General features: G+C 37.1%; 1 protein-coding gene across 1 annotated transcript in view; it reads right to left on the bottom strand.

The window, feature by feature from the left end:
• The window catches only part of LOC131428745 (uncharacterized), a 30,279-nt gene extending 17,537 nt beyond the window's left edge, over window positions 1-12,742 (bottom strand). Inside the window, exons 1-6 of the mRNA XM_058592788.1 lie at window positions 12,607-12,742; window positions 7,974-8,161; window positions 7,058-7,320; window positions 6,700-6,999; window positions 6,349-6,645; window positions 3,299-3,496 (exon numbers count right to left, since the gene is read on the bottom strand). Coding sequence (XP_058448771.1) covers window positions 3,299-3,496; window positions 6,349-6,645; window positions 6,700-6,999; window positions 7,058-7,320; window positions 7,974-8,161; window positions 12,607-12,742 — 1,382 coding nt within the window. The remainder of the gene's footprint in view (window positions 1-3,298; window positions 3,497-6,348; window positions 6,646-6,699; window positions 7,000-7,057; window positions 7,321-7,973; window positions 8,162-12,606) is intronic.
• Window positions 12,743-14,316: the final 1,574 nt, after the last annotated feature.

Below are 14,316 nucleotides of genomic sequence, written 5' to 3'. Positions count from 1 at the left end.
GTATTGCATTCTACATGGCGGTTTGAAAACTTTGACACTCATCGCCCTGTAACTGCCGAACCGGATGAAATTTCACAGTATATTTAAAGCCAATATAATTCAAATCAAGATTCGTGAAAATCGGTTCAAGCATCGCTGAGAAATCGAAGTGCTCTGTTTTTGGAGTTTTTCAGGCAGTTTTATGGGATTTATACCTGTTTTTGATTATCGTTTGTGAAAAAACACTCATGAATTTGGTAATTTTTCACTTATCATGCCTTAGTTCAGGAACCGGAAGTTGAATCCGAATAAACTGTTTCAAATTTTTTTAGAGAACTATAAGACCTTAAATTTGAATCTTAGTTTGTAAAAATCGGTTGAGCCGTTTCCGAAAAAATCGAGTATACAATTTTTCCCTAATTTTCACATATTACCATGTAACTTCGGAACCGGAAGTCGGATCCAAATGAAATTCAATAGCAGGCTATGGGGCCTTTCATTTGAATACAATTTTTTAAAAACGGTTAAGTCATATCTGAGAAAAGTGAGTGTATATTTTTCCCATTTTTTTATGCATATCATCCTGTATCTCCGGAACCGGAAGTCGGATCGGAATGGAATTCAATAGCAGGCTATGGGACCATGAGACCTTTAATTTGAATGTAAGTTTGTGGAAATCTGTTCAGCCATCTCCGAGAAAAGTGTGTGCATATTTTTGTTACATACATACACACATACACACACATATACATACACACGCAAAGACATTTGCTCAGTTCGTCGAGCTGAGTCGAATAGTATATGACATTCGGCCCTTCGGGCTTCGGTTAAAAAGTCGGTTTTCCCAGTGATTGTATAGCCTTTCTATATGAGAAAAGCAAAAACAAACAACTGTTTTCATTGATTAGAGCCATTTGATAAAGTTTTATTTAAAATGTACTATTTATTCGGCAATTTGGGGGCGTTAAAATATTTTGAGCTGGTCAATATTCTTTTCCTGTTTCTGTTTTTTTTGCTTATTTGAAAACACTAGGTGAGTCGGATGAACGAAAATATTTTCATTTTTGTGTATCTGGAAACTTTTTTTTCGATAGTTATCTACTGGATCGACTTGGATATATAATTGAATGCAGATTGTCAAGATTTATACACAACTAATACAAATGAAAGTTCAATGTCAATACTCTTTGCGATAAAGTAATCTAAATCTACATTAACTGGATTATTGATGAACAATATCGTCATGACTTGATACTTACAAACACAGTAACAATTTCACTAAACCGTCTTTTCATAGTGGAATATAAAGAAACCTATAATTTCTTTTTTTAAGACGGTTTAGTTTCATTCCACTAACTGCTCAAAATCAAAATTTTGAACAATTCCACATTTAGTTCATAAGACTAAATGAAATCGGTATGAACAAAAATTGAAATCTAAGTGGCTATATAAAACATAAATAAATGCAGAATATTTATAATGGGGTGTGTTAAGTAATATAACAACCACATACATAACATCAAATTACTGTAAAGATGTCGTTAAATAAATTTATTCATAATATATCAGACGTTGGAGTAAATTTTATAGCGCTTCATGCAAAATATCAGGATTCATTGTGAGAGTATAGTATAGTATAGTATAATCAATCGTTATCTACTTTTTTCTATTTGGTAAAGCTCGGATACATCGGTGGAAAAAAATCCTTTTTTATCAGACTCGACGAATGAATCAATAAAATTCTTCTTGGTTTCGTAGTTTTTGAAACTGATCTGAAAAGCCATGCGCCACGGATTGAAGCAAATGGCACTGTCTGATAAATATAACGAGTGGGGCAGAGCTTCTCATTACAGCGTTTACAAATAAGCTTTTGCAACTCTCGAAACATGTGATCTTGAATTTTCATGAAGCAAGAATATTTTGTCGACGATCTTTATATTGCGTCCGCTTCTCTTGCAATGCTTTGTTCAAACACATTAAGTGTCGTATGTATATGTCACCAATGATGGTGTCACCTGGATGGAGCAATTCATGATAAATAGCGCCTAGTTTATCCCATCACATGCCCTTTTTCGGTTGTTCGGGACATTTTTTGTCTTCCATGTTATAAATTCTATTTTTGAAGCGAGTATTTCTGCATGTTTGCTCAGCGTAATTTGTTAATCATTTTTCATTTTATATAGTTTTATACTTTAGAATAATTAAAATCCACTTTTATCAGAACAAATTGAAGGTATTTATTAAAATTTTATTTTGTTTTCGTTTTTTTCGAAATTGCCTTTTTTTAATTCAAATTGAGTTGAAAAAAAAGCCTCTCATTGCCGAAAAAGCCAACTTTCCCATCTTCACTCGTAGCGATTCACGTTTGATGTCTTCAATTGAATCAAAACGGTTTCCTCGGAGCGGTCATTTGAGTTTGCTGAATAGCTAGAAGTCACACGGAGCTAAATCAAGCGATGACTGTGGTTGCGGAACGATGTAGGTTGACTTATTGGCGAAAAAATCACGAAGAATCAATGCAGTATGCGATAGGTGCATTATCGCTATCGGCCCATGGGAGCGCCAAGAGCTATCGGCCCATAATTCCGGCCTCTGACGCATTATACTTAAATAGTATTCATTGTTGACAGTTTGGTCGGTCGGAAGGAATTCGTAATGTACCACACCTCGATAACCAAAGATAACTGTCTGAAAAACTCGACCCTCTTTGAACAAATTGCACCAGATTAATAAAACAAGATATATTTAAGATGAGGTTCTGCCCATTCTTGAACGGAGTAAATTTTGAAAAGCGGCCAAAGTAAAGTAAGACGTATTCACGTCAATAATATATAAGTTAATTATAAAAAAATCGTAATTTTTCGGTGCATCATGTCACTTTTAGGTGGATCGAACATTTTTTCATATGATATTAAGGTAAGAGTATATTCAGTGACCTCAAATTATTATTAAACACTCATCAAGCAGACGTTTATCAATATTTTTAGGGTTTCGCCATTTTTTGTATGGTGAGGCATAACTGTGCATCGCCATCTTAATAAGACTAAAATCGTAACGGTTAAAATCAACTGATTGAAACATAAATAAACAATCAGTCATGCGATCGTATTTTACTTGAACTTGTTCATTGCACGAAAGTATAAGATATTTCGGTCGATTCTGTAACAATAGCTTGTTGGTTTACCTAAAATACAACATAAAGTGTTTCACAATTCGTGAAAGTAGTGTTCAAACACTCCAGTGAAAGCTATTGTAAATTGAACGTAAATTGAATTGAATCTTTGTATAGCCAGATTACGTCATGCGAGTTCAAACTGACCTTCGACGGAATCCCAAGAAGTTCTGGACATTTGTCAACTCAAAGCGAAAATGTTCATCCATTCCTCCAAATGTTTGTCTCGATGGCGTGGAGTCTAACTCAACGGTGAATTCTTGCGAGCTGTTCGCAACATTTTTCGCTTCGGTAACTTCGGTACTGCTTCTGACGCCGAAGCTGATGTCGCTGCCATGGACGTTGCTGAAAATTTAGTACGTATGGATACGTTTATAATTACTCCTTAAATGATTCTTGCCGCTGCAAAGAAACTGAAAAAATCGTATTCAGCCGGACCTGATGGAATACCCACTGCAGTTTACACTAATTGTACTGCTGCTTTAGCTGAGCCTCTGTGCATTATTTTCAACAAATCTTTCGAGCAAGGCATTTTTCCTGAGATTTGGAAGCAATCCTTCATGTTCCCTGTATTCAAGAGTGGTGACCGTCGTAATGTAAGAAACTATCGAGGCATAACAAGTTTATCTGCTGCTTCAAAGCTTTTTAAAATAATTGTAAGCAATGAGATGGTCTTTCGCACTAAACATTTTACCTCAACTGAACAACATGGGTTTATGCCTGGACGCTCGGTCATCACAAATCTATTAGATCTATTCACTTCGACCTGCATTTCGCGTATGAAGGAAAAGGTACAAATCGATGCGGTATACACGGATCGAAAAGCAGCGTTTGATCGAATAGACCACTGAATACTCCTTCGAAAGATGTCGCGATTAGGTGGAGCTCGAAAGTTCATTGATTTATTATACTCTTACTTGTGTGGTAGAGTTTTACAAATAAAATTGGGCTCGAGCGTTTCATCTCAGTTTACGAATGTTTCAGGAGTACCTCAAGGCAGCAATATGGGTCCGCTTCTGTTCTATTTTGCTGCTCAGTAACGGCTGCAGATTAGATTATGCTGATGATTTGAAATTGTACCATGTAATTCGATCTACTGACGACTGTGTCCGGCTCCAACAGCTCCTCGATACATTTGTTGCTTGGTGCAAAAGAAACTGGCTGATTATCAGTACTGCGAAATGTCAGGTCATAACGTTCCACCGAATACAGAATCCATTGCATTTTGATTATCAAATTGACGGACAAACGCTCCAAAGAGTTGATCATGTTAACGACCTTGGTGTTTTGTTGGATGCCAAACTTACATTCAACCTACATCGCTCAACTTCGATTTCAAAAGCAACACGGCAACTGGGTTTTATTGCCAAAATCGGACGTGATTTCAAATATCCCCATTGCTTGAAGGCATTATACTGTTCATTGGTTCGACTGCTACTTGAGAATGCTAGTTTAGTCTGGAGCCCGTATCAGATTGTTTGGAACTTACGGATTGAGCGTGTTCAGAAAAGATTTGTCCGACTGGCTCTAAGAAATCTTCCCTGCAAAACCCGCTTGACCTTCCGCCGTACCCCGATCGCTGTCGTCTGTCAGGTCTTGATTCATTGGAACGGCGCAGAAAAATTCAACAAGCTGTGTTTGTGGCAAAACTAATCGATGGCGATATCGACTCACCGCAACTTTTGTTTCTACTTGATTTCCGTGCCACGCAACGATTGCTGCGTTCTACTAGTCTACTTCAACCGAGATATCTTCGAACGACGTTCGGATTCCATGCGCCGATAACTACAGGGTGATTTTTTAAGAGCTTGAGAACTTTTTTAAACAATAAAACGCATAAAATTTGCAAAATCTCATCGGTTCTTTATTTTAAACGTTAGATTGGTACATGACATTTACTTTTTGAAGATAATTTCATTTAAATGTTGACCGCGGCTGCGTCTTAGGTGGTCCATTCGGAAAGTCCAATTTTGGGCAACTTTTTCGAGCATTTCGGCCGGAATAGCCCGAATTTCTTCGGAAATGTTGTCTTCCAAAGCTGGAATAGTTACTGGCTTATTTCTGTAGACTTTAGACTTGACGTAGCCCCACAAAAAATAGTCTAAAGGCGTCAAATCGCATGATCTTGGTGGCCAACTTACCGGTCCATTTCTTGAGATGAATTGTTCTCCGAAGTTTTCCCTCAAAATGGCCATAGAATCGCGAGCTGTGTGGCATGTAGCGCCATCTTGTTGAAACCACATGTCAACCAAGTTCAGTTCTTCCATTTTTGGCAACAAAAAGTTTGTTAGCATCGAACGATAGCGATCGCCATTCACTGTAACGTTGCGTCCAACAGCATCTTTGAAAAAATACGGTCCAATGATTCCACCAGCGTACAAACCACACCAAACAGTGCATTTTTCGGGATGCATGGGCAGTTCTTGAACGGCTTCTGGTTGCTCTTCACTCCAAATGCGGCAATTTTGCTTATTTACGTAGCCATTCAACCAGAAATGAGCCTCATCGCTGAACAAAATTTGTCGATAAAAAAGCGGATTTTCTGCCAACTTTTCTAGGGCCCATTCACTGATTTGCAAGCGTTGCTCGTTAGTAAGTCTATTCATGATGAAATGTCAGAGCATACTGAGCAAATAATAATGCATGAAAATCATAACCTCAAAAAATCTGAGCAAATACTAATGCATGAAAATCCTAACCTCAAAAAAATCACCTTTTACATGTATAAGAACATTTTCCACTATTGAAAATCTTTTCGATTTTAATGAACCGACATATAAGTTTATTCAGAAAGTGTTACGATCGAATATTTTATAACTTGACTGATATATTCATTAAGACTTATTATATTGTCAGATGAATAAATGGAATAAATAAATAAATAAATAAATAAATAAATAAATAAATAAATAAATAAATAAATATATAAATAAATAAATAAATATATAAATAAATAAATAAATAAATAAATAAATAAATAAATAAATAAATAAATAAATAACAAAAGTAATCCAATTATTTTCTTTTGAAATTTTTGGCTGTTGACTCAAGTTTTAACGTTAATAAATTTATTTATTCCTTATATTTCTATTCCTAACAAATAACTCGACAGTAATTTTATCATATTGTTCACAAATGCTCCTGTAGCTATAAAAATGTTGCGTTATCCAAGCCAGACTATGAACTCTGAAACATCCTATCGGATGTGGCTAGAAACCCAGTCAGTATATTTCATCACATTGGTATACACCCCCGGCACGTCCTTCATGCCACAATTGGCAGGCCCGAAACTGACTATTCCGACGAGATAGTAGCTATTGCTTGTCTGCACCATCAGGGGACCCCCGGAATCGCAACTGCAGATACCGGTTCCTCGCCACTCACTGGCACAGATTTGAGTATCCTGCAGCTGCGCTCCGGCATGCTCGTAAGCCTCCGTGCAAGCGTTGAAGTCACTGATATCTAATCGTACTTTGAGCTTCACATTGCTGGAACTTGCTGTGGAAATATTATACAAGTGAGAGAATATCGTTGGAAGTAGGAAACACTTACCGGTTTTCGTTCTTCCCCATCCGGCGGACACAACTTCCATTGGGGCACCGTTCATCATCATGTTTTCCATGGCACCCGATGCCAACTGAATTGGTTGAACGAAATCTGTCATTCGAACGCTTAACATTAGTCGAATCAATGCAATGTCGTTAAGCTGACTAACATCGCGGGCTGTATAACTCTCGTGAACCCGAATCTGGTCGACTTCAATGTCTAGCGGTACATCGGCACATCGTCCGTTTACACAGTCTAAGTTTCCGTTCTTAGTATCATACTCTCCGAGACGAACACGAAAACTAAAATATTGAAATAAATATCTGATATCAATTTAAAATTTCACAGTTTTGCACGTACACTTTCCAAATCGGAGGTATTGCTTTGATACAGTGAGCGGCGGTTATCACGAAGCGTTCGTGAATCAACGATCCGCCGCAGTGAAATCCAAAGAATCCATGCATTTTACGGTACTGTATCAATGCCGACCACGGAAACTCTCCCAGGTTGGTCACTTGAGGTTCGGTAATCAGTTCAGCCGAAGTAACGATGGGCGTCGGTTCCACTAAATTAGTTTGAATGTTTTGAAGTTCGGTCCCTTCGTCATGATCCGTGCAGCATATCTAAGAATAGCCAGAATCGGCCAGGAGTTTTGATAAACTTTTTCACCGAAAACTACTTACGAGAGCAGGGGGAAAGTACCCTCCACAGAAATGATTTCCCAAATGTCTACCACGACGGAATAACCAAGCTGGGAAGCGATCAGACTGCGAAAAGGGTTTACATTCCGATTGCCGGATACATTTCCCGGGAAAACCGTTTTGGTCTACGCACCAGGAGCTAGGAGCTATTGAAAGGTAAAAAATCGTAAACGCCGTAACTGAGTTCGGAAAACAACAATTCTAACCAAAATCAACTCCTTTGAAGCATGTAAACGCCAAAATCACAAACGAAAAGTAGTAATTGGAAATCATCGGATTCGATATCAGTTAAATATAGTTTTCACCGAATTTGGTTCAACCTTCTCGGTAAGAAATCTCGCGAAATACTGAAACCGAATATCAACAGGGTTCAATAGATTTAAAGGGTTACCGGGACCCCTGGTTGATGAAGTGCCGAAAAAACAAAACAGGACTGAATCAAGTTGAGCTTCATTTGCATAATAGGAGAGGTGTGCGCAGGTCGTCGTTCTGACTATCGTTCCCACTAGCTCAAGTGCCGCGGAGACGTGTTCTCATCCATTTTAAGTGGCATGCTGCCGAAAATTTGCAAATACCGGTCCAGCGTTGGCGGGATAGCAAGTCGGAATCGTCACGTCGGCGTTGGACTGGAATTTGTTCTCCAGTTCGTGCATAATCATCACCGGTAATAAGCCAATCGGAATACACCTGGCGAAACGACCGGCGAGCCCCGATAATTCACAAGGACACACCTCCAAACCAAGCTGACAGTTCGATCGGTTACCTGCGAGGAGCGATGATGTAAAACAAAGCTGTTTTTTCTTAGTAGGATGAAAAGTGGACCAGGAAATTATAGCCATAATAGGTAGTATTGATGGCACAGGGCGTGATGTAAACTGAAAATAAAATATGAATAATGTATGGGAATCCTTCTATAAGTGATATATTATCGTTCTTCCTGACTTCCTGATTCATGATGGTATCGTTTAATTCAATTGAACTTGAAAATAATCTGAATTTCAGAGCTTAATTTCACTTTCTACTCTATACGCTTCAAAGTGTATTAATTAGCATGAACATTGCATGAAAAATAATGATAATAAATAGATATGAATTTCGTATGATCATGGAAAAAACCGTGCTGTATTTTGTATTTTCCGTTCTTATTGTTTTAGTGCCTCCATTCAAAACATTTTTCTTGTTTTGTTAAATTTTTCTCTATATAATGCTCATTTAACTTCACCAATTCTTCCATTCATCCATGAAACGGATATCTTAAATGGACATTCTTCATAATTGAAAGTTTTGGTATTTGGGTTAAAGTAGATTTTGTCAGTGCATATTAAAAAATGAAAAAATTACAGCTTAATCAATTAATAATAACATTTGCAAATCTTCAAACATGTGATGAAAAATAATGATTTGTGCACCTGAATAAGACGAGTTTCGCCAATCGTATTGGCAGTTGGCAACACTCTCTCAAATTTGAATGAATCTTTCCGGACATGTAGACTTTGTCACCGAAAGCCAGTGTACTTAATAGATCGGCTGAAAAGTTCGTATCGTTTCTATGAGAGGGCGCCACTAGAATTAAATCCATACCATTTTCAGTTAGTATCAACCTTCAAAAGATACGTGTATATATTTGACAGCTGTCTGATTATTAGGTTGTGAGATATTGCATTTTGAGTGAAGCTACTTTTGTTATTGTGAAAAAATGAAAAAAAGGGGTTTCGTGTGTTGATGAAACACTACTTTTTGATGAAAAAAAGTGCCGCCGATACCAAAAAATGGTTTGATGAGTGTTATCCAGACTCTGCACCGGGCGAAGCAACAATTCGTAAGTGGTTTGCAAAATTTCGTACTGGTCATATGAGCACCGAAGACGATGAACGTAGTGGACGTCCAAAAGAGGCTGTTACCGATGAAAACGTGAAAAAAATCCACAAAATGACTTTCAATGACCGTAAAGTGAAGTTGATCGAGATAGCTGACACCCTAAAGATATCAAAGGAACGTGTTGGACATATTATTCACGAATATTTGGATATGAGAAAGCTTTGTGCAAAATGGGTGCCGCGTGAGCTCACAATCGATCAAAAACAACAACGAATTGATGATTCTGAGCAGTGTTTGGAGCTGTTATATCGAAATAAAACCGATTTTTTTCGTCGATATATAACAATGGACGAAATATGGCTCCATCACTTCACTCCGGAGTCCAATCGACAGTCAGCTGAGTGGACTGCACGCGATGAACCGAACCCAAAGCGTGGAAAGACTCAACAATCGGCCGGTAAGGTTATGGCGTCTGTATTTTGGGATTCGCATGGTATAATTTTCATCGACTACCTTGAAAAGGGAAAAACCATCAACAGTGACTATTATATAGCGTTATTAGAGCGTTTGAAGGACGAAATTTCAAAAAAACGGCCTCATTTGAAGAAGAAAAAAGTTTTGTTTCATCAAGACAATGCACCGTGTCACAAGTCGATGAAAACCATGCTGAAATTGAACAAATTGGGCTTCGAATTGCTCCCTCATCCACCGTATTCTCCAGATTTGGCCCCCAGTGACTTTTCTTGTTCTCAGATCTCAAGAGAATGCTCACTGGTATAAAATTTAGAAGCAATGAAGAGGTAATCGCTGAAACTGAGGCCTATTTTGAAGCAAAGGACAAATCGTACTACAAAAATGGTATTGAAAAGTTGGAAGATCGCTATAATCGCTGTATCGCCTCTGATGGCAATTATGTTGAATAATAAAAACGAATTTTGCAAAAAAATGTGTGTTTCTATTAAACGATACAAACTTTTCAGCCGATGTTATTTTGTTTTCCTAAAATTGATCTAGTCTAGGTTTAGAAAATGGATAAACTTGTTTTTTTAAATGGTTTTTGTCGAAGAATAACAAATTCTACCTGTACCTTCTGTTGTACAAGTGATTCTCACAAAATGTGTCAAATTTGTCAATAAATATACTGGAATAAATCCTTTTTGAGTCCTACACACAAAAAATACACCGAATACTGTGTTGCTAGGTGCCCGATATTAGCTGAAAGTATCAGTGTTGCATAAGAAAAAGTTTGGTAAGTAAGAAAAAACATGGCCTTTTTCGTAAATCGACTTTAAATTTTTAAAATCGTTTTTTCAGTATAGGATTCGAATAGACGAATGTCTCAACATATAGACTTTATCACAAAAACCCACAAGTAAACAATTTATTTTTCCGAAAATTAATGTAGGCTGTCTTTTGAAAAGGGCTAGACGTCTATTTCGCCAACTTTTTGTAAAAAAATATAGTTAAAAAATGGCAAACACATGTGGCACATATTCACAAAATTAAAAAAAAAAATATACTGAAAAAATTGCTTATCGAACCCTACCCTGAAAAAATCGATCATAAAAATTTGAAGTCAAATTACAAAAAACACCATTCTTTATTTGAACGAAATTTCCCCAACGTAGATAATTATGTTCCCTGTCAACCTTTCATATTTAGTAAGATGGTAATTTTAAGGGGAAAATTTCCAGCCTTTTCTGCTAATATCGAACAACTAGCAATCGGGTATTTGGTGTAATTCTCTCTTAAATTCTTAAAAGGAAAGCAAAATTGCAAAAATATTTTTTAATTTGGAAATCTTGCAAAGTTCAAGAAGAATTGTTTGACATTTGAAAAGAACTTCTTGCGAATGAACCACTAGAAGATAATTCTTTGAGTGATGAAACTCAGTTCCCACACCAGCCGTTTTAACACTACTTGAACCTGTTTACGGAAAATTAGCGTTGAAGTGATGACCCAGCATCATAATAATGACAAACATTCACAAACAGTTACATTGTTACATATTAGACCCGCAATTGAAGCTCGAAGCTTTTTTGTGGCCTTAAGCGGATGCGTATTTTGTGCAATCATAGTTTGAAAGGGAATTATAGTATACGCAAAGCTCGGTAAAACAAGTCGAGTATCGCGATTGACGCCCAATTTATCGATGCCAAGCAATTATTTAAAATTCTGTAAAGCCAAGTAATTAACTGATTCATGCGGCTCCGTTTATTGTTAGTTTATACTCGGCAAATCACCTTTATTAATGTGCGAATCGATTTCGCAACCGTCATAGTAAGTAATTATTGAATTAATTTATGCCTCAATGGTTATGACGCAGTACTCTAGTTATAGTTATTCATATTTGAATGAAAAAAAGAGTTTTAAACACTAAAATAAGGATTTTCAGCATAACAGCAACAGTAGCATCGAAAACTGAGTTCAATTTAGTTCAATATAATTCAAACGTCACTTTTTCGCAGTGCTCAAAATTTATACTATTGTTAAAGTAGGGCACACAAAATGTTCGATATTTCGCTAAAATCGGGTGGATTCTAGTATTGGAACATGTTTTTTTTCGTTTGGTTAGATTTGGCTGATATTGATAAATACCTGAGTCTTGACAACAATACTTTTTCAACTCGATATGCAAATGGAGGAGATGTGGCGACTAGTGCGCACACAAGGCTGTTACAAATAAAATATTACATAAAAATGTCATGTGTAAAATGTGCAAAATGTTCATTACTGAATGGTTTAGTTACATTGAATCTAATCTAATTGGATCGTGGGCTTTCAAGAACTTACCGAAAAAAATAAATCAGTATATAAACTTGTAATTGATGACTTTTGCATGACTTGTGCGTGTACTTGTAGTACTATTAACAGCAAATTGACACTTGGTACATGTGGTAGGATTTGTAGAAGTTCTTGCTCATCGAAAACCTCCTTGGAACACAGACCCGAATGTCTACTTACGTAACCGATGACAGAAGCGGGTTTCTTGTTTGTGGTCCATACGCGTGGTATCACATTCAATTAATGGGATCATTGTGATGAATTATTTATGAGTAGGTGCTGATTCATCTAAAAACTACCTGAAGTATAGGTCCCAAGATCCACCAGTGTAACAAAGGGAACTAACAAGATTCTTGAAAACGGTGACGAAAGCGAGATTTTTGCATATGACCCATGGTTGTGATACCACGTGTAATCTATAGGCTTATTGTAAAATTTATTTTCTTGAAGTTTTTTTTTATTTCGCTCCTTTACACTTAGGTTTAACTTAACTTACAGTAAAAATATTTTTTTTGCTGGATCTTGTTGTCATTTTTTTCTTTGGAGGAGAGGCTCTTTTGCTGTTATCTAGCAAACGAAGAAGGAGTAGTGGTTCACTATTCACACTCCCGTCCATTGGTTCATCATCACTGTTATTGGCGAAATAATCGTTATATTTTTCACAGGCGTTGGGTAGGTTATTATCTGCAGCTGATGTAGTTTGTACTACAGACTGACGGTTTCGTTGAGGAGGAATATTCATTGTTGTTGGTGACTGTCACCGGTGTGCTGTGGTTGCATGGGGTTGGTGTGAAGGAAGCACCGTTGTCCTTTGGTGTAGTTGTCTTCTTGTCCAGTTTATTACGTGGCTTACCATAGTGAACAGCTTTTTGGCAATATTGACATGTGGCCATATGATTGTCATAGCTAACGTATGCCATTTAGAATACCGGGGAAAAAATTCTCCCACTTTTCATTTTCGATAGAGAAAATCTCTCCGTATTGGGACATAGTTTTGTGAATATAAGGATCGATTACTTGAGAAAAGATCATGCACACGCACTTCTATAGCACTATACTGGAATGTTGTACTTAATGTTTTCGTGCTCCACATAGTGCACATTGTTATTGTCTGTTTCGAATTGAATTGCATCCAACTCTTTATAAAACTGGATGTGAACAACATCATTTGTCTTATTGCATTGAAGTAAATGTACACGTTTAATGTCAAGATGCAACTTGAAGGTAGGCAGGTGAGCAACATGTTGCCCCACGGCATAAATCAAATAAACATAGCTTTCTCGTTGTACGGAGACACTAACAGCGCTTCTAATGAGAAACGGTTGTACTTTTTTCCATTAGCTATTGTCATAAATAAAATAAACCTAGATTCCCCAGTGTAATAGTAATGTAGTTTAGCAAACCATGACCCCAAAAAACCGTCTGGTGTAAAATGGGTGCGTAAATGCTCCTAAAATGCATGTACAAAGTTGCCTGCGCATTTAACACAACCACAGTAGCTAATGGAAAAAAGTACAACCATTTCTTACTAGGAGCGCTGTTAGTGTCTGCGTACAATGGGAAATCTATGTTTATTTGATTTATGCTACTGTGGTTGTGTTAAATGCGCAGGCATCTTTGTACATGCATTTTAGGAGCATTTACGCACCCATTTTACACCAGACAGCGCTTTGGGTGACACGGGTTGCTCAACTACATTACTATTACATTGGGGAATCTAGGTTTATTTTATTTATGCCCACGGTTTTGAACAACTTTCAAAAATTGTACATAGGCTGCTAATTGCTCGCGTAGATTTTAAGACCTGTTTTCGCTTAAGTTCTTGAATGTGAAACAAATCAATGTATTCTAAGTAAGCAATGTGTGGCTCTAAAAGTATGAACATTGAACAACAAATGTACATAAGCGGTTGAAGTTGTATTAATCTCTAAGGACAATATTATAAGTAGTTCTTGAATCTTGGAACATCTTCTACGGATTTCTATCAGGAATCAGAACAAACTCAGATGATCCTAGGTACTTTCGTGTATGGACATAATTAGATTGAGACAGGACTCGAACCTGTAACTTTTCCCTTCACTTGATAAATCCACCTTGCTCACTGCGCTTTCCTTCTTCTTGTTCCAAACGGATTAGAATGCCATAGGTTGTTGCTGCAGTTAAAGAAATAGCATCTGATATTCAGTACGCACATCCTTTCGCTGATTGGTTACATTTTAATCAGTCACAAATCTTTTTCAGCTCTATGAATCTGAGTTCTGAGAAAACGAAGTTACGTACTCGGATTTCGTCATGCTGTATTCGATCGCACACTGG

Source organism: Malaya genurostris, chromosome 2 (assembly GCF_030247185.1).
Source record: "Malaya genurostris strain Urasoe2022 chromosome 2, Malgen_1.1, whole genome shotgun sequence".
In the NCBI taxonomy this organism is placed as follows: domain Eukaryota; kingdom Metazoa; phylum Arthropoda; class Insecta; order Diptera; family Culicidae; genus Malaya; species Malaya genurostris.
The sequence above is the reverse complement of the archived record's forward strand: the minus strand, read 5'-3'. Positions and strand labels throughout refer to the sequence as shown.